The sequence below is a fragment of the Siphateles boraxobius genome, unplaced genomic scaffold (assembly GCF_051911475.1).
Source record: "Siphateles boraxobius isolate OS27281-9 unplaced genomic scaffold, OSU_SipBor_1 66, whole genome shotgun sequence".
Taxonomy (NCBI): Eukaryota; Metazoa; Chordata; class Actinopteri; order Cypriniformes; family Leuciscidae; genus Siphateles; species Siphateles boraxobius.
Window position 1 is genome coordinate 6,307,107 of NW_027509193.1, and position 20,892 is coordinate 6,327,998.

A 20,892-nucleotide genomic window follows, 5' to 3' on the forward strand; every position below is an offset into this window, starting at 1 on the left:
CAGTAACCTACAGTACAGTCATCGTACGCAGCACTAACAGTCATGTGAATGCGGTGGAAATGTAGCCATGCATAGCCTTGGTCTGAGCTGAGATCTCAGGTACAAACCCCTGGACTCTCTTTACCTTCCAGTTTTGGTCCTGAAATGTCCCGGTTCTGAGTGTTGCAGGACCTCCGTAAGTCACCTGCCTCCATCGCTGCTAAGCCAAACCAATCATGCCCTTTCTTTTATTCTTTGGTTTGTTTTCCGACTCCCATTCGCTGTTGGGCTTAAACGGGCAGTAGGGCTTCACAACTGTTTCGTCTCATGCCGCCACCTGCCTCTCTGGTTGGTCCTTGGCTTTTTTTGTGTGTGTGTGTGTGAGCTGTACTTCGTACCAGCCAGAGAGGTCATAGGTTGCCAGGAAATGGTGTTGGCGCTGGAGGTAACCCTGAATCTAACTCTTGCATGCCTCTATCAGAAGTAACTGTGTCTTGTTCCATTTGCATGCCTGCTCCAAAAACCCTTCAGATGCCTGTTCATAAGTATATGTCAAATGAATCACCGTATGCCTTTCAGCAGTACTTTTTTCTTCAGTTTCCCAAATCAAAGTGCAGTAGACTTTAAGATGTTTTGGTGTCGTAGAGTTCAGTGGGTCACAAGCACGGGGCCGTGTTGCGGGCGTACTGACCGTGTTTGTTTTCCACCCCCTCTCTATCTAGTGACCGTTCCCTGGAGGTCTACTTCAGGCCAAGCATCATGGACGACCGATCCGCTCCTCTCTACTACTAGAGGGGCCGCGCTGTGGCCTGTGCGCTATACCGCCCTCTTCTGTTCTGTCTGTGTCATTGCAACAGCATGTGGAGGCAGAACACATGCATTTACCCACAGGGCATGGAGGAGAGAGCTTGTTGCGTCCTGAAAGGATTAGAGTAATGATCTTAACTCTGTAGCTACAGTACATAATTATCGGTATTTGTAACCACCAATTCACGTATTTCAAAAGCTTTTCTAAAGGGTTCTCTTCATGTTAACAAACTGAATGTGCTTTCTTTTTTTCTTTTTTTGATGCCTGACTGCTTAAATATGAGATCTTTTACTTGAATGAATGTGAAAATGTAAGAAAAGTGAGCAGTTGGTAGATATGCAGTTCTATAGGGAAGCCTTTCTTTTTCTGTCAGTTCTAAACGTTTTTGTGGCACATGCCTCTAACACTCATTTCAGAAAGCTGATGAAGCCTCTTCTTGATATTAATATTAAACAGACCACCATGCTTTGCTAATGTTTTAGTGATGCCTCTGTGAATTCTCTGTCTATGCAGAGATCTGTACAGTGTATTAGATGCAATATATAGTGCAATTTCTCAACGCAAGCAGCACCGACACAGGAACTGTGCCTTTCCTGCTGTTTTGTGCTTAATGCGGTTCTGAATATCTGTAACTCCACTGGTCTAAGTAAAAGGGATTTGCTTTTATGTGATATTTTGTAGTTCCATTTGATTTTTGTACTATTATTTGCTTTTTCTTTTTTTGTTTCTTAGAAATTTCAATGACTGTTATAGATTTAAGGGGGTTTATTTGTCTTCACCTGTTGCTTTTGCTTTTTCACATACTGAGCAATACTGCTTATTAAATATGAAAAAATAGACTTGCATAATAGTGAAAATATTAATTTGCAGGTTCTGTAAATATATCTTTTGGTTTGTTTCTGATGAGGGACTAAAAAGAACTAGACCAGTCACAAAAGCCATCGTGTATATACAACCTTTGATTTGTTACAGAAAAAAATATGAAATCAGGTAGATTAGATACTGATATGAATTGCATGTTTTATAATAGGGCGTCTACTCTGGATTGTTTAAGGAAAGTGGGAACGTTGTGCGATTATTCGATGGAGAGATTTTGTCTGATCAGCTTTAAAAACCCATTTTATAATGTTTTGTTTTTGTTTTGGCTTTTCTGATTATTCCTATTTATGGATAACTGCTAATGTATGTGCACATTCTTGTCTTTTCTGAAATAAAAAAGCAAATGAAAACTGATCTCTACCACACTTTCAGATTATAATGACTGCGGTCTATAATTTCTTATCTTTGACCGAAGCTCAAGCTACTCTTTGGATCATCTCAAATCATGCTGGAAAACATGACCATCACTTGTGGAGTTCAGGTAATGCTGTCGTTAAAGCAAAAGAGGGATACGCGGCCAAATGCTGACATTCATAATCATTTTTATTTTACATGATCAATTTATATATTCAATTAAAGTGGTCGAAGACTTTTAGAGGCCACTGTATTTGCATTGAGCTTATGCATATGTATGATAAATCTTTAATAACTCACAGGCACAAGGAGAAACTATAGTTTGGTTTATTTTTAGAATAGTACAGTAGGCATGAGTCGTGAGGACATACGGTTTGACAGCAATGAGGCAGTAACAACAGACTTCTCCCCTCAACACTACATTCAACACTGTTCACTTTCATTTAACCTCTCTTTGGCAACCATAAACACGCAAATGAAGCACTGATGCTCTGGATGAGAAAAAGTACCTACTGCCGCAAGGTTCAGCACAGTATAAAACTCTTAAAAGGCAAACAGCGAGAAAGCGAGGGTACAATGCAGTGATTGTGACTTACAGCATTGGCACAAATGTGTATGCGCTCCAGTGAATCAAGGCAAGAGCATGACAGGTACAGCTGTACGTTACATTTAAACAGATATCATAACTTTTCTCGGTGTAACACCTCAGATCATATGGGGACAAAATATATTGAGAGAATCTTGTAGAAACACGTTAGGTCCACATGCCGTCTGGACCATCTGAATTGTTTTGTAGTATAATTTTGAACATCTATCTGTTATTGGATTTAACAAAAAGAACACTTCTGAGATGAGGCTTCATCCCAGACGGAGGATCAGATCTGCAGGAGCTGCCATTATTGTTCGTAACAGATTTTGTTCACATACGAGATGGTCACTCTTCCTTTGACTTGGTTAAGTGTCTTTAAGTACCACATCTGAAGTGTGCAACTGTGACTTCGATAACCCACTGTTTTTTTTTCACTCAATCCTGAAATGAGTTCCTGTATCTCTTGAATCCGAAGCAAATGTTATTCATGCCCAAAATTGATTGCTGTGACAGGCTTCCTAAAAGTTCTGATCCTGACAAGCACCAATAAATGAATCGCCATCAGGGTCATTCCTATTATGTCGTGCATTTTCATTCATGTCATACTGGATAAAAGAGTTAAAACTAGTTAAAGGGTTAGTTCACTCATGTCGTTCCCAGCCCGTAAGACACTGTCAGAAACTGGCACAGAACTGAAGAAATTGTTGAATGAAGTCGTTATTTTTGTTTTTATTGCACACAAAAAGTATTCTCGTCGCTTCATAACATTAAGGTTGAACCACTGTAGTCGCATGGACTATTTTAACTATGTCTTTACTGCCTTTCTGGGCCTTCAAAGTGGCAATTACGTTGCAGTCTATGGAGGGACAGAAAGCTCTCGGATTTCATCAAAAATATCTTCCTCTCTGTTCCGATGATGAACGAAAGTCTTACGGGTTTGTAACGATGTGAGGGTGAGTATTTAATGACAGAGTGAATCATTTTGAGTGTCGTTTTTGGGTGAACTAACCCTTTAAAATTGGAAACTTAAAACAAATTGTCATTCACTCATTACATTAATCACTCAATTTTCATTTTTCTCACAATTGAATGTCTGAGCTACAGCTTAAAAAATGGTAAAAGCCCCATAAATGTAGCCTAATTTAATTTAAATATGCTGTACATTTGTTTCCTAGATTGAAAAAAAAAAACAGGATTTAGCCGGTCTCCATGAGGTAATTTCCTGTAAATCTCTTTAGTCCAGACTTTAAATTCAGATTGTGAATGAACAATCATGGTTGATGAAATTTGAACAAGGTACAACTATGGCAAATCAGAGATTAGATGCGCAATACTCATGTGGCTCAATACTGAAAGATTAGGAAGATGACCCGTTCTGTGTTTGTCTGCAGGACCGCAGGCCAGTATTGATTGTAAAGTCATACAATAGTTTTATGTGAAGAACAGATTGACATTTACATCGCCTGACCATTATTATCATAACTGTGAAATCTTGCACTCATTTAAGCATTCAAAAATTGCAGTCATGGGACTTTATGACAAGTTTGATGCAAATGATGGGTCAAGTGATCGACTGTGATATGCCAAAGTTTTCGACGGATCTTTTTGAAAGATTTAAATCAGACTGAACTCAGAATGTAGCACATGATAGTTGTTTTAAAGGGTTTAAGTGCCTGATATTTCTGAAAGTCTGAAAACCCATTATAAAAGCAAACATATTTTTAAAATAATTTTCAAATGGCTGGATAACAGGAATGACCCCTGTGCAAGCTGTCCTATATGCAAGCTACCTCTAGTTGAAGAAATCACTGGTTTATCACCTGTTCACCACCAATACTGTCATTCTTAGAGCAAACAAGTACTGTAATGTTTTGTAAAATATTCTGGATATTGAAGTCTAGGGAACTAAAGATCTAACCAGAGAAAAACTCGCTTTTTAATAATTGAACTGCACTTTAATAAGACATAAGTTCTTGATTTAGATGTACTTGATTATAAGGAGAGAGATGTATAAAAATGTCTTGGTTTAAATAATTAAAGTGCAGGTAGTTTTTGTATGAAAGTTGTTTGGCATTAAAAAAATAGCAAAACAGCAGACAGTATGAAGACTTTTAAACATGATGGTTAATACAGTTATTAGCCTACTTTTATTTCCCTACCCTTAACACCCCTGAGCTAACGTTTTGTTAAAAGTGGTCAAATGTAGAAAATATCACTTTTGAGCAGCTTGTGGTAGGGGGCTCAGTATACCTATGTATTTTTCGGTGGTCTCATCCTGCACCCTATTTTATACGGCTCATTGGGTCAACCTGAAACATGTAAAGCACTAAGACAGATATTTCATACTCTAATCACGTATTGACAATATGGGGCATGACAAGCAAATGAGAGCAGCCTTGTATCTGTATTGTTTCCTACAGGTTATGTGTAAAAACAAAAGTTATGCTTTCAGCATTATACTGATACTGAATTGTGCAAATAAGTTATAATCTTCATACATCATGTTTTAATACATAGATAATAAATATGTAATGTTATACAGATCTCTTTTCCTGTTCTGTTATAACTGTTATCCTCAACAGACTGTCACTCAACCATCGTCTGTCTAGGAACACTTGGAAGGGGCTGGCTAATCCACTACAATATGAGGCACTGTGTCCAAACAGCATATCAGGTTGACAGGACCCTTTCATCCAGCACGTTTAAAACAACAAAAAAGATAGTGAAACATGAGAACCCACAGTCTGATCAGACCAAATCAAACCATACAGAGTCTAAACACCTCTTCAATTAAGTGTGTCAATGACCCATTTACTCCTGGGCTCCATTCTCACTGTTACCTGTGTGACGAAAGGAGAGAGCTAGTTAACTTCCAGTGTCAACCATGAATAAAGCAAAAACTCAAAATTCAAAACTCAAATGTATCTAGCACAGCCCTTAAATTCCTAAATTATATCAAGAATGTGTTTATGTGAAGAAGTGCAGAGCTAAACTGACCTCCCGTGGAGTCCGTGTCAGAGTCAGACACGTGCGTAATGGAGAAACGAGAGACACTAAATCGGGAAAACGGTGGTACTGGTTTTTCATCTAGAGACTTGACGGGAGAGTTGGGTGGAGTAGTTATTTCTTCAGAGCCAGGTTCTGATGTTGAAGGGCTTGGCATCAATGGAAAATCATCTTGCCACTCACATTCACCACCTTTTAGGGTGAGAGGCTTGTGAAATTTTACTGAATGATAGGTAATACCAATGCAAAAATCTAATCAATGTAGAAGAATTGTTATTGAGCACCCACTTTCTTCTGGGAAAATTTTTCCTAGTGAATCCTCAGGGGCAGTGACCCTATCATGGGGTTGTGGTAGCTCCACCTCTGAAGCCTGGCCATTAAGTTCTGCCTCCACAGGAAAATTGTAGTCTCCAAGCTCACCCGTGGGGCTCTCCTGCATCAATACACAGCAAGACACAAACTTTTAATCAGATAAGCATTGCACAAATCAGTCTATTTTTCTGAAAAGAAAAGAAAGTAACATGCTACTTAATGCTCCACCTCAAAACTACAAAAGATAATTCTACGAACCTGGTCAAACAGAAACACAGTGACATCATCAAAGAATGACACCGCTTTTTTCTTGCTCTCCAGTTCATCGCAGAAGGACTGTGTAAGTATGGAGGGCATTTTGAGGAGGCTGCGTAGATGACATGCACTGCTACGGTCGCTCACAATGACAGGCACCACGGGGAACTCGTCATCACTCTCATCACTCTGCTCCTGTATGTTGTAGCTACGAAGTTCTTCATCAGACTCATCACTATCCTCAGAATCCTCCTCATCTGCCTCCTCTCCATTTCCCAGTGGAGCTGGGACTTCAAGGTCTTCTGGCAAGGCTGGAAGAATGTTCTCCAAGGAATCATCATGATTTGATCTTGAAAAAGCTTGACCTATGCCCCTTTCTTCCACTGAATTCTCATCTTCCTTTTCCTCAGTGTGTCCTTCTCTTGTAAGTTCTGTATTGTCCACTTTGTTACAGGCCTCTTGGTCTTCTGCTTGGATTATCTCCCCACTGAAATCTACTATGATACAGTCTGCACCTAGTGACTCTGCTGGGGAAAAATCTCTGGTGTCTCCGTTAGACGGCTCCTCCACACCCGAGGCCTCCTGTGTCGAGGAGGAACCTTCTGACACTGTGGAAGAATAGCATTCAGAGTTTGGTTCCTCTCCAGAATGATCAGATTCCAGTCCAATACCATCATCTGGAGTTGACTCCTTGGTCAAGCATCCCCCCATCTCTGGAGGAAAGGGAGAAAGCATGGAAATCATTGGAACCAATGTAGGTGATGAACACAGATTTTGATTTGTCTTAAGACACAGTTGTTTAGCATGAAGGGCTGAATTGTTGTCCTTTAGCACAGAGATGTTATTTCCCCTCTCACTCTCCATGCAATGTCCTTCTTTCCCAACTGTCTTTTCTGCTTCGAGTCTAAAGACATCCTCCTCGTCTTGGCGATTGAAAAAGTTGCTTCCCCCTACACAAGGGCTCTTGTCATTCTCCATGTCATAGTCAGAAAAATAAGCAGAGTCTCTGTACTGATTCCTCTCACCAAGGATGATCAGTGGTAGATGACTGCTGGGTGGATGAAGGAGCATTACATCGACATCATCATCTAGGTCCATCTGGAGCACCATGTCACACTCATCTGATTCTACACTGGTGCTAAGGGCTGGATTCCCTTCATGGGCTTTCAAGATAAACTCTGGGGATGCATTGTTCTCTGTGTCATAGCCACTGTCTAGGGATTTCGGCTGAATGGGTGTGTGATAACTATCAGGACTGAAGGCCTCACATGGACTGCTGCTAGAGGCAAGATTTATTGTGTCCTCACAGTGTCTGGACCCAGTCTCCCTCTGTAATGGTCTATGAGTCAATTCAATATTAACCACCTCTGCATAGTCCAAGGGATAATCTGTAAGAACTCCAGAGGGGATGTCTGTGGAGTTATAACTGCAGTCATTAATTTCCACCAGACTGATACTGGAGTTGTTGGGCACCATCCTGCTGTCTGTCAAAGGGTTACAATCTGAGACACTCTTAGACTGATCCTTAGGGCATGACACCATTTTTACACACACTCCAGAAGAACCATCTGTCCCAATTTTAATTTTTTGTGCAGGGGATATCCTTGTCTCAAATAACATGTTGTCTTTAGTCACTACAATATCCGTTGGAAGAGTTGATGGATTCATTCTGCTGTAACTTCCTACATGTAATTCTGATGTATTGTTTTTGTTATGTTTATGAGCAATGTTCTTCTGCTGTGTATGGATATGCTGACTTTCTGTGACAGAATGACATTTGGAAGATGATTCAACATCCTGAGTACCTTCAGGGCATAAATGTAGGTACTCACCACCCTCTGAGTCAGTGTGAGGGTTGCTAGTGGTGGGTGTACTATCTGTGGCTTCCATATTTGAGTGGACTTTGAGAGAATCTATGTAATTATATGTACAACTGTTGCTTGTTTCCAATTCTCTTGATTTAAAATTCCCAACATGAGAAGAGGGTGTTGGATGACGTAAATCAAGATATGCATCTCGAAACCCCACAGTTTGCATACGATCGCTTAAACTGTTGTTGTTTGCTGAGTGGTTGGAGTTCCAGTTAGTCAACATGTTCTGAGAAAACAGATCATCATCATCATCTTCTGGATTGGCACTCCCCATGCCCAAAAGAAGGCCATCACCGGCATCAATATCAATACTCATGTAGTGGGGTCTGGGAACATTCTTTTGAACAGGGCCTATCATGTCATAATAGCCCTCATTGCCCATACTTCTTTCTGCGGTTCTCTGGTTCGATTCAAGGTATGGATCACAATATGCCAAGCTGGGACTACTAAGAGAGACTGAAATGCCAAGTGGGCTTTCCTGTACTGCCTCAAGTCTATGGCAGAGACTTCCCGAGCCTCTTCTCTGCTGATTAGAGTCTGAACCATACTCTCTTATCAAATGAACATCTGGCCCTGCTTGAGGTGACTGTTCACACTGTAAATTGTGCCTGTCATTAGAAGAAAAATGGGGTTCTGACTGCTCAGTCTCTACAGAGTTTGGAACTCTTCTTTGGAGTGGCTCCATGTTTAGGCTACTATCTGAATCGTAGTCATTACTGATGGATTCATTAGTTGCTGACCAGTAGGTGTTTGGCAGAGACCCAATGGGGCTCCTCCTGTCCACTGAAGACAAGCTGCTGTTGCTGGCTTCAACTCTTGGGCTGTAATCAAGATTGGTGTCTTCTAAGTTGATGTTGCACTCAACTGGCTCCTCAATGCGGATGTAGTACTCGCTACTTATTGAGGGGCTGTGTGCACTCAGCACTGGAACCACCCCTGGATGGTCTGACTCATAGTAGGATGGAGAGACCCCGAGAGGGAGGCTCTCGCCCTTACAGCTACCTGTGGAGTTGCTATGAGGGTAATAAATATCCTGGTAATGGGGATTATTCTTTCCCAATGGTCCACTAGCTGAGGAGGAGCAGTAGGGCTGCTCAGCTTGTGCCTGCTCCCATTTATACTCAAAGTTGAGCCCATGGCTGGTCTCAGTTACTGTCAATATGTCGTCCCCATTCTCAGACTGGAAGCTGTCTGCCATAGAGAAGTGTTCAAGTAGGGGAAATGAAGAGGAAGTAGAAGAAGCTACTTCAGGTACAGGTGTCCTGTGAGACCTGTTGGAGCCCAGACTTGGCCTGAGAGAGTTCCAGCGCTGCTCAAAGTCCTCCTCAGCCTCAGTGGCACCCTTAGCACACAGATAACTTAGCAGTAGATGGACTTCCTCCACGACAGGTCTCTGCTCAGGCTGCAGCCAACAGAACTGCATTACCTCATACCTGCTCACACACGTGACAGAAAAGCAAATATTTTAGACCCTGAACTAATATTTATCAGAAAATGTATTGATTGTAAAGGATTAGAATAGATTGGATAAACCAAATTGCCTACAAAAACTATATTTAATTTTATATTTAAGTTCAAAAACCTTAAAAACACAGACATCAACATTTTGCTTCTTTTCTTGGCACCTAATGATTTATGAGTAGCACAGTTTTGATTATTATCTTATTGTTTTATGGATACTTAAAAATGGAGTCTAGTACAGTATGGACAATTGCCAGAAAACCATGAATTGATGATTTGAAATATGGACAGTTTAGTGTGATAGTAGCCTTGCGGTCTTAAAGTATGGTCATTCATTATTTAGTATGCCCATAGGGGATGGAGTGGTATAGTTGTATGCATGACTGCTATTGATTAAATGGACAATGATTGAAGTGCGTGAGGGTAAATGAATGACTGTGTGCTTCCAGGACTGGATAAATGTATGATTGACCACAGTGGATTTGAGCGGTATTGATTTGTTGGTCTTGCCAGAGAAAATGGCAATGACTGGCAGAAGCGCCTGTGGTTGGAAAATATGCATTGCTTTAGATGTATTTAAAAGAAAACTGATGTTGGTGTGTCTCCGGAGGGGAACATTGATTGGTTTGAATGCGGCGATGGGGTCAGGGGAGTCATGGTTGGCAGATGTGAGGGGATGGGTGGTTCATAACAAGGACTTGTGACTTGTGATACGACTCACCAGCGTTCACACAGAGGCACTTTCAGCAGGGGCTTTGGCAGTTTGAGCTGTTGTTCCTTTACAGCATATGTTAAAACCTGCCTATCAGAATAGTGCCTGTAAGGCTGGTTCCCCAGTTCAAACAACTCCCATATTGTCACACCTAGTGACCTGCAGGGTCAAAAAACAAACAGCTTTCTGTCAGTCAGAGTCTGTTAGACAGTAAGGAAATAATATTTCTTAAATACTGGATCTTACATTTTACACACATATTTCACAGGCCAGAGGTTTTCTACCTTTATTGTTCAACTATACCTTTTTTTTTATTACAAACTTATAGAGAACCCGCACAGAGTTAAGAAATGTACTTCAGGATATCACAGGCTGCAAATTATGTAAGGAATTTTACCTTTGAGAGGGGCTGAGCTTGTGTGTAATACAGTCCAGTATTATCATTAAAAGCATGCTTATGTAAGCGAAATATTACAACAAAATAAGTATCCAAATAAGTGCTAGTTCTGCATTTCCCATTTGTGGCATCCTGATTGTTATGCTGTTCACCTTTGCATCCAGGTTACATTTTAGTAAACATATCATGTAATCTCCTGTGACCTCAAGATTGAGAACCTCTGTCATTGTGTTCTTCTCTGAATCATTTCTCACCAGACATTGCTATCCTTGGTTTGATCCACGACTAAGAGATTGCCGTGGACTTCATCAATAAGTTCTGGGGCAATCCAGCGAAGAGGAACCCATATTTGATCTGCTGTTACATAATAGTCATCCTAACCAGGGGAAAGGATGCATTGATATTGAATATGAGGAAATGGTGAGACAATGTCAAAATAATAGGATCAGTATGACTGCAATCTGTATAGCCTTCACAGACTCACCTTGTACTTACTGTGGCTGAGGCCATAGTCCCCAATTTTCACTGCCAGCTCTGAGGTCAACAGGCAGTTCCTGAGGGCCAGGTCACTACGAACAGGACAGAGTGGAGCAATGTTTGCATCATTTGTAGTTCTTGTCATTAGCAAACTTTCATGACAAAGGAAGTCTGCAGTGTCATCTCACATTTTCTTCATGGGTAACTTATAAATAATTGATGGTGTTTGTTGAGTGAGGGGTTTTCCCCCAGCAACAAAATCACTGATGCTGGAGTCTGTGACATGTACTCAGGCAGCACCAGGATATTGTTGCCAGGAGACACCAGAGATGGACGTCCAGTGAGCGGCGGGGTGAAAAATAACTCAAATAATTAATATGCGGGGAAAAGGCCAAAGGCTAGTGGATCCTGACCTGTGAATGTAATTGTGTTTGTGAAGGTACAGAAGACCAGAAGCAATCTCGCATGCCATCCGCTGAAGGATCAAAGGGTCAGGGGTCACTGAGTCTGTGGCCCGACAGCTTCGCAGGTATCCTTTAACATCACCCTGTATGAAGTAAACATCATTCGTATGAACAACACATGAATGCTAATGTGTGTTATCATACTTATCATACAGCTACATTGTGTTCTGGTACCATTACTGTGTCAGTTTGTAACCCTGCAAATTCACAATTTTTAATATGACCAGGAGAGGGAGCATTAAGCTGTTTAATAATCCCTATACTCCGTCCCCCTTGGATGCTCAGACCAGCTTTACAGAAACATCACTTTTTCAGTAAAATTCTCATTAAGTGGTAAAAACTGAAAGATTATTATACTTTTCTGTGTTGGAATGAAACAAAGCAAAAACTGCTAAGACTGTGAAATTGGTAACAAGACAAACACCCAGCATAGTCAAGTAAAAAGAAAAAAGCCTCATTTGATGGTGATCGGAACCGTTCCTAATGTTATGAAACAGTGAACTCTTTATTTACTATTACCTATAGAATAACTACATAGTATGGATCAATACATAAATTACATTTTAGTAAAGTTGTAAAGATTACAGATGCTGCACGTTCATTTGGGAATGAGGGTTTAATTATACAGCATTAACTTATCAAGATTTACATAAAGATTTGGTAAATGGTACATAAAATAATGCATGCATCCTCTCTACTCCCTGGATTCCTTGTTTTACTATTTTAAGTGACCTGAGGATAAAGTTTTACTTTATTTCTCTTGCATTATTATGCATTTAAAAATTCAAAAATACAAAATGTGAAATTTAAATCCAAACACACAGACTCTCCATACACTTATATGAGAAAAAGGGTCAACTGCACAGTACAGTGCCACTCACACTCACAAAACCTGTGCAGTTGCTTTTTTGCAGTTTCTTGTTTTCAAAACAATACCTAGTAAATAAAGGGGATGCTACTTCAATAAATCATATTATAATTTATATAATATGCCACATCATCTCACAAGGCTGCTGACCACTGGTATAGATTCTGAAGGGTAGGCAGACCAACTCAGAGTGTGTTCTGAGTACAGTGAGGAAAGTGCCTGGTATTCGGTAGCTTACCAGGGGACAGTGCTCCATAACCAGCAGGTAGGGCGTGACTTCTGAACACTGGGACAGACACTGCAGGAGGGCTGGATGCTGGAGCACCCTGTAAGATCCACACATTCTAACCTCATAACACTGCTCACACAAGAAACTGTTTAGTTATACATTTCAAATAAGAGCTATCGTTAATGTTGTTTTATCGTGTGCCTCCAAGAGGGATGTAATGACAAAAATGTCATAGATATAGCATATATTTGGATATATAGCATGAGATGAGGGGGTAATTAAAAAAAGATGAGGTACGACAGATGAGAGGAACGGTGAGTACCGGTAAGGTTGGACCTCTTCCAGGAACTGCATCTGCTCCTGTACACTGGCACTGGCCTTCAGCTCCTTAACCACCACCTGTGTGGTGCTGAGTCCAGCATTCACCTCCCCCAGCAAAACCTGAAAGCCAGCCCAAACCACACATTAACACTGAGGAAATGGCTCACACCTGCCACCTGTGAAACTGGCTGCACAGATTTACAAAGAGTCTACACTCGTGTGCTATTTATCTCAAACTGTTCGTTTAACGGTAGCTCATAATGAGATCATGACCACATTGCACTGTACTATGTTTAATATCAACTCTATGCTGCTTATTTTTAAAGGCCACCTGATGGTATGGCTTGGGTTATAACAGGTCTTACCTTGCCAAACCAGCCATGTCCCATTTCTTTTATGTAGAGGAGGCTGTGGCGTCCGAGGTCTATAGACTTCAGGAGCTGAACTGAGGGAAACGGAGAGAAAACATTAATTCAGAGATGGCAGAAACATTAAAAAAATCGACACAATGGGCAGTCTGAATGTTACCAAACAATGGAAAAGTGACCAATATCCAGGGAGGCACAACCACAAGAAACATGGTTATCTGCTTAAACTACCTCTTCTATTACCACATCTAGATGCAAAATGGATAAAATTCTGTGAAAGTCGATGCAAAACTTCAGACACTCTGGTTCCAAATACCTTGAACCATGATAATTCAGCAGATTAGATACAGCAACGAAGAGCAGCTCTCTTTGTCTGGCAGGAAACCGTAGGATGAGGGTTCGACGATGCTGTGAAATGGAGTTGCCGTTCTCCTCTGGTTCACCATGCCTCCATCCAAGCTCCAGGGGTTTAACCCTCCAAGCCCTCGGACAGCTGAGAAAGCAGCGCTGTCTTTCTTCGTTCCCAGAGACAAAGCTCATCTTCTCGCTCTGAGATATGGCGTTCCACAACATTCCCATAATGCACCCGGCTGGAACTCTCAGCTGGAGCCAACTCAACTTGAAGCTGTGTAAAAGTAGCGACTCGCTGAGATCAGTTCAAAGTGCCAAGTGTCCCTTAGCCCCACCAGGAGCTGGACGTATGTCTGCCGCGCAACTCCGCACATGCCAAATGCATCTGCTCACGCAAGCAATGCCATTAACACATAATGACTCTCGCTCCTCTGCCCTTCCCTCCTTGCCTCTGTCTATCTCAGCAAGACTATAGGGGCAATTGTAAACAAATAAAGCACTGTGAGCAGCAGAAAGACCTCTGTCATTAACACGAGCCCCCCCCCCCCCCCCCCCTCCCACACACACCTCCTCCTGCACTACGAGCAGGTCTCACAGTGTGCGTCTCACAGACCCATCCCTGTATTAATGCACTAAACTGTTCTCCTCCTCTGCAGCGTTCCAGAAGCTTCTCATTCCAGCCCCTCACACACCCTGCCTCAGTTACATTGTGGCTTTTGTCCGCAGAGCAGCAGCGCCTGGTACCCCAGTACCAGCCCAGACACAAGGCCCATTCTCTGCTGCTCAGAGCCAGGATTGTCACAGAAATGACCCCCTCCACCTCCCTTTCCTGACACAAAACTATCTCTCTTTTCTTCAGCAGACTTGAACTGGCCTTTTATATGATTTCTGTGGAATCTGTGAGTTGTGCATTCCTGTCCCACTCCTGGCATTCCCACAGCAACCCTGGGCCATGTTAAAAATGCATTAAAACTCAGCACAATCGCACAAGAAGACCCTGGCTGGCCTATGATTGCACATTGGCTGGAAGAGAAATTCTACTTAATATGTCGACAAAAGATTTCAGAACGAGTAAAATTGCAAACTTAACTGAATGAAGGGATTTCAAAGGTGCTGAGATGATTTTTTTTTTTCTTGAACTTTCAATATGGAAGAGAAAATATTCCTACATTAAATTTGTCGATTTATTTATAACAGCGTTGATTCTGGTATAGAACCAGCCTGGTAGATAAATAGAGTTGAATGACTGCTCCCGACGAGCTGGATGGCGCCTTGCATGGCTGACACCGCCGTCGGTGTATGAATGAGTGAGTGAATGGGTGAATGTGAGGCAAATGTGTAAAGCGCTTTGGTGGCCATTGGGTCTGTGAAAGCGCTATATAAATGCAGTCCATTTACCATTTACCATGACAGTATATACCATGCAAAGTTAGAAAATGTATCAGCCATTACAGATTTTACTGCACAGTTTAGGATATGTATTGCAAAGGACGGCATACATTATTTACATCTTTTGAAGGAGAGACAAAGAAATAGGGAGTGATGTGAAAATACAGAGTAGGACATGTCTAATATGATGAGGATGAACTTAATAAGGAGTGTTGTTTGGCACAACGGTAAGCAGGTTTTAGTTGTTCGTGGGCATTGGGCATTGAGCATTTGTTCGACTTTCCGCATCAACATGGGGGGTCTATAAGCTATTTTAACACCTTTGAATTTGTGTATGATATTAATTGTGCTGTTTAGTCTTTAAAGGTAGGGTACGCAACTTGGGAGAGGCTATAACAAGCTAGTTTTGAAAGCATGAGATCCCACCCACCCATAGTTTTGCCATTAAAACACATAATTCCACATAATTTCTGACTAGAACGTCACGGGTTGCCATCTCTTAATTACGGTAATTACGCTATGGCGTGAACACAGCATAATCTTGTTTTGGTTCGCGATGCTCTGTGACTGTCTGTGTTCAACTCTTCATAGCCTAATTTTTGCACTGATGGCGTAGGAGGTATGCAAATACATATGTTGACAGGCAGGTAGGACATCCTATCATTGCTTTCGGACCGAAACCGAATGCAATGATTGGACAAAGATTTTTTTGGTCCTGAGACTTCCACAGAAGATATATGTACATGTTTTAATATTTAGACCACTTCTAATATTGATTTATATCAAGATGTGAAGATTGTTTAAAACAGTATAATCAAAATGTTTATGAAAAACATTGCCTTTCCTACCTCTAACTAAAGTGATATTGTATAAAGTCAAGCTGTTTTTGTCAGTAATTTATTAATAAATATATTTTGTCTAAGTTCCAAATAAAAAGAGAACATTATCTAATCAAATGATGTAGCTTTAATAAACAGTTTGTAATTTACTAAATTCCCCCAAAATAGTCATTACCAGTTGGTTATTAAATATATAAAACAATTTTGTTGAAATCCCAGCAAATTTAAAGTCGCAATAAAATCTAATTTGACGATACTTATTTTATTTTATTATATTTTTGTGGAATGCTTCAGTTCATTCTGAATGATTTATCTGTGCTCATCATTATTAAAAAGAAATATGTGCCTTTATCTTTAATTAAAAAAATTATCGTGAAAATTGCCACTATTAGCAAATATCAACAATCGAGTGATCAAATCAATTCCCAATTAACAAAATGAAGTCTCACATGTTTTAATGTTTGAGAAGCTGAACTTGTATGGGAAAGAAAAGTCAAAATGTCCATTTCATGCCGACTTTAACTATATTGTGATATATACAATTACTATGTTTGTTCCATACTCCCTCAACAATTGGTAGAGAATGTTGGGTTCAATTTCCAGGGGAAATAAGTGATACAAATGTTTCCCTTAAACCAGGGTTTCTCAACCGTCCTTCAAGGGTCCACTGTCCGGTAGAGTTTAGCTCCAACCCTAAATAACAGGGCCAGAGTTGAGAAATCCTGCCTTAAATGTTCTATATGCTACTTTGAATTAATTTGCTGTTTATGGACATAACTCTGAGACCCTTTTTCTCTGATTCTCCACGCTCAACCTCTTTCAGATTTAAGCTTATGTCACAGTCAGTGAAAACCTGGAAATTTAGTTTAGGAGTGAAAAAACACCAGGGACATTCAATTGTGGGGGTTTCACTTCATTGCATTCAGTCAAGTGTTCATTCCGGCTCTTTGCATTCATACAAAATGATTGAGGATGAAGAGGAGGAATAGGCGGAGGACGGAAAGGGAGAGGTCCAACCATGACCGAGCCCTTCTCTATAACATGAGGGACTCAGTGCTACCCTCTCGCTCTGCAACACCTGGACCAATCACATGGCCGTAACCACGGGTGACGAACAGTCCAGAGGCTATTGGCTGACTCCTAAAACTCTTTTGTCCAATCCCTGCTTTCATTCCAGCATCCCGCTGTCTCCCCCACCCTCCTCTGATGCTCTACGCAGACAAAGTGTATGAGTCATAGGAAGAAAACCTGACTCGCACGGATTCACCCACGACAGTCCGCCATTGAGCTATTGGGTTTGACTTGACTTGATGCAAAATTATACGTAATACACTCAGTAGATTTGTATCATTCCTTAAGAAAATGTGAATGTTGTTTGCCTGTGCAAAACTCGCTGCCATTATGCCAAGCCATTGTGAGCGATGGCCAGGGTGTTACTATGCAATTGCTAAGGTTTTAGGTGACAATTCAGATGGTAAATATCCCAATAAGGCTTTTTTTCAAATCTTAATTAATTAAGAATTGGCTGTTCAACCAATCAATGATCAATAATTTTGCAATTAAATCAGATCAGGATCAGTTTGATCAACAGTGTACATGTATCAGCGTCTGGTGTATCTACATCAGTTTGGAATTGACTTATTCTCTACTTAGTAAATGTCACATGGCATATGACTATGGAGTTAGTAAAAATGACAGACAATATTATGTTGCATAGACGTTATGTCCACAATTATGAAAAACTACTCATCTAGGTGTTCAGATTGAGACTGCAAAAAATGAATGTGGTTTGAATCAGGTTTCCCAGATAGCAACATGGATTCCACACGGATCTGAGCCGACACTATGTTACTGTCTGGGTTGTTTTTGAATCAATATGCCAAAAAAAAAAATATTTGTTGAATCTCTTATGTTCACCAAGGCTGCATTTTTTGAACCAAAAATAAAGTAAAACAGAAATATTGTGAAATAATATCGTTTTCTATTTGAATGTATTTTAAAATGTAATTTATTCCTGTGATCAAAGCTGAATTTTCAGCATCATTACTCCAGTATTCAGTGTCACACGATCCTTCATAAATCATTCTAATATGATGATTTTTATTGATGATGATTATTATCAAGGTTGACAACAGTTAAGTGGTGCTTAATATTTTTGAATGATACTTTTTTTTATTCTTTGAAAGTTCAAAAGAAAATCATTTATTTTATATTGAAATCTTTCAAAACATAAATGTCTTTACTGTCACTTTTAATTAATTTAATGTGTCCTAGCTGAATAAAAGTATTAATTTCTTTAAAAAAATCTTCAACCCCAAATATTAATCAATTTATCTCTTCTAAAGAGAGGAAAATCTATAGCCAATCTGAGTTTAGGACACATCTGTTTCATATCTGTTGAAATATTGTTGGGTAAACACAGCTTCATTTCCATCTGTACTCTCTAGTGCTCCATGCAGTAACAGCTTCCTTTCCTTTCTGCAGTCCAGTTCACATGCATCCATCATGCCAGGAGTCCTTTGGGCCAATCTCACGGCGCATTATGCAACTGACAGATGTGTGTTCTGCTTCCAGAGACGGTTCGCTCTCCACCCCTCTCTGCACTGTGAGAACATAAACAAGGCCATTGCTCTTTTTCCGGAACCATCCGTTCACAATGGGCACAGAGAGAGGTCCTGTTCTTTACTCTTCCTGTCACAAGGCCATTAGGAATGTGAGGAACAAATATCAGTGTAGTGTGGCACTTCACTTCCAGTATTGTGTATTAATGAGAAACGCAACCAACCCTGCAATGTTTGAATGCACAGTGTTGACAATGATGAGCTATAAACACTTATGTTAACACACTGTGTCCATTAAGGCCCTGATATACTTGAAACGAAATTGAAGAATGAACCATTTCGGACAAAATCAGGCCAAAACAAAGTTCGTTTCAAGAGTTTAAAACAGATTTCCAGAAAAGTTCACTCCGGCTGGTAAACACCTTTTAACTATTATTGGTCCGTGGCGATTACCTAATAGGTGAGTGTGGCTCTGAGGCTCCGCCTTCTTTGACGTGAAGGTCGTTTCTGGTTCATTTCTTCTGTTCAGTCCGTCGCAGTCATACACGAGTAAAAGCATGAACACACTGGAGAGCTGCTTTATCAATCGTCAATGCACGTCAATCGTTTTTTAATGTTTAATACTGCAAAGCTGCTTGCTTTAAAGCAGTATATTGTATAAAGGGGTATAAAAAAATGAAACTGGAGTGCCGAATTGCAGTGTTCATGCAAACATATCCACATCACTATGATCAGATGCTTTCTTAACTGAAGTTTTCTCACCGCTGTCATTTTTGTTGTGCGTTTATTTTGTTATTAAGAGGAAAGAGCGCAGCACATATTTACATGTTCAACTAATGCAGCTCTCAGCAGCACAGGTGGCGTTGGGATGTTTGCTAACACTATATCACTGCTTAGCGTTTTCAAACTTCTTTGAACTTTTTCGAACTTCCCTTGAGCGAAGAACTAAAATGGAATTAGTATACCAGCGCCTTTAGGCAGTAAGTCTACTTTAAATCATGTTTTGATTAAAACATGTCAACTTGGGCAGCCTTCATGTGGTTGCAGGCATGTTGAATCACATGACCAGCACTGGTTCCATGAAAAAACACATTCTTCAAAACATCTCCTTTTGTGTTGGGTAAGTAAATAATGAACAAAACGATACGATTCTTACATGACTTGCCGGGCTGTTTGGACACAGGTAGTGAGACCTCCGTGAGAGGCAGGATATAAACCTCGGGGTCGTTCTGAGAGCTGGGGGAGGCTAAAGTGGAAAGGTTAGCTTGGCCCTCCTCCCCCTCTGTATTTTCAAACTCCTGCAGGGAACAAAAGCACAGAGAATCAATGACACAATTCAGACACAAGCAGGAAATTTAGAGTGACGGTATTACTTCAGCACTATTACTTTACGCATGCTGGGAAATTAATATGGAATTGTAATGGTCTCTTTTGTCGCAGTATGATGGCAGATGAAAGTCTCTCATGTGTTATTTCTTGTGTTGTGAACGCTGGATGTCACATTTTGAAAATTGAGCAATCATTTGCTTGAACCCAATAACCTTAGAGTATTCAGCTCCCACGGCTACACATATTGGCTCACAGAGTCTGACTATTGTTGAGCATCTGTGTCAGGGAATTGAATATTTTAGTATTGAATCTGTACCATAACCAACGTGAATTCAATTCTTGTATTTGATCTGAATTTATGTTTTGGGTAGCAAACAGGATGCAAAATTCATATATATATATATATATATATATATATATATATATATATATATGTATAGTGGCGTATGTGTGTGTGTGTGTTTTTCAACGAAAACCGCGCATTAATACAGAATTGCTTGGAACATCCAGCCAATCAGAATCGAGTATTCAGACAGACCATGGTATAATTTGAATTTAAAGTAAGTAATATTTCCGTATTCAAAATGTTGTCTGCAGAAATTTGTATTTAATTTGAAATATTTCATTATATTTAATACAGTATTTTTTTTTTCAACTGTATGTGAATGTTTCACATTAAAGCACTAAATTAAAGCTTCTGGGAATGTCCTCTTACTATTCTTCATCATAAAATGGAGAAGTATTTTACAGTAAAATTACATATAATGAAATTGTAAACCATTTGTTATTTATTTGCTATTATTGCTCTTGCTGTTGGTTATTTCTGCTGCTGCTGCAGAGCAAGTACAGGAACTTGCTATTGCCAATACATACACGCTACTGTGAGCATGTAAGACATGCTGCTGCTGTACAATATAGCATACAGGAATTACACGTAGCAGATCTATACAGGTGGAGCTGGGGAAGGTGGAGGGTCTCTCAAAGCATGCTGCACTGCTACAGCAAATACTGACCATGTATTTGAAGGTTGAGCAGTGAGCTCATTGGCTACTGATACTGAAGGAACCAATCAG

At 40.3% G+C, this 20,892-nt stretch overlaps 2 protein-coding genes across 9 annotated transcripts in view; one reads left to right on the forward strand and one right to left on the reverse strand.

Moving 5' to 3' along the window:
* baiap2a (BAR/IMD domain containing adaptor protein 2a) overlaps positions 1 to 2,020 on the forward strand; it is a 98,272-nt gene extending 96,252 nt beyond the window's left edge. For 3 of the 5 annotated variants that reach the window (XM_077211816.1, XM_077211812.1, XM_077211817.1), the window contains one exon: positions 702 to 2,020. In XM_077211816.1, coding sequence (XP_077067931.1) covers positions 702 to 704 — 3 coding nt within the window. In that variant the 3' untranslated portion in view covers positions 705 to 2,020. Of the gene's footprint in view, positions 1 to 131; positions 176 to 701 lie in introns of all 5 variants that reach the window. The other 2 variants (XM_077211814.1, XM_077211815.1) reach the window with 1 other exon arrangement.
* Positions 2,021 to 2,331: 311 nt separating this feature from the next.
* aatka (apoptosis-associated tyrosine kinase a) overlaps positions 2,332 to 20,892 on the reverse strand; it is a 50,782-nt gene continuing 32,221 nt past the window's right edge. For 2 of the 4 annotated variants that reach the window (XM_077211808.1, XM_077211809.1), the window contains exons 3-14: positions 19,647 to 19,788; positions 13,348 to 13,427; positions 12,984 to 13,102; positions 12,671 to 12,758; positions 11,514 to 11,647; positions 11,108 to 11,192; positions 10,878 to 10,999; positions 10,236 to 10,385; positions 6,186 to 9,486; positions 5,904 to 6,048; positions 5,607 to 5,807; positions 2,332 to 5,449 (exon numbers count right to left, since the gene is read on the reverse strand). In XM_077211808.1, coding sequence (XP_077067923.1) covers positions 5,421 to 5,449; positions 5,607 to 5,807; positions 5,904 to 6,048; positions 6,186 to 9,486; positions 10,236 to 10,385; positions 10,878 to 10,999; positions 11,108 to 11,192; positions 11,514 to 11,647; positions 12,671 to 12,758; positions 12,984 to 13,102; positions 13,348 to 13,427; positions 19,647 to 19,788 — 4,596 coding nt within the window. In that variant the 3' untranslated portion in view covers positions 2,332 to 5,420. Of the gene's footprint in view, positions 5,450 to 5,606; positions 5,808 to 5,903; positions 6,049 to 6,185; positions 9,487 to 10,235; positions 10,386 to 10,877; positions 11,000 to 11,107; positions 11,193 to 11,288; positions 11,334 to 11,513; positions 11,648 to 12,670; positions 12,759 to 12,983; positions 13,103 to 13,347; positions 13,428 to 13,666; positions 14,322 to 19,646; positions 19,789 to 20,892 lie in introns of those variants that run through there. The other 2 variants (XM_077211810.1, XM_077211811.1) reach the window with 2 other exon arrangements.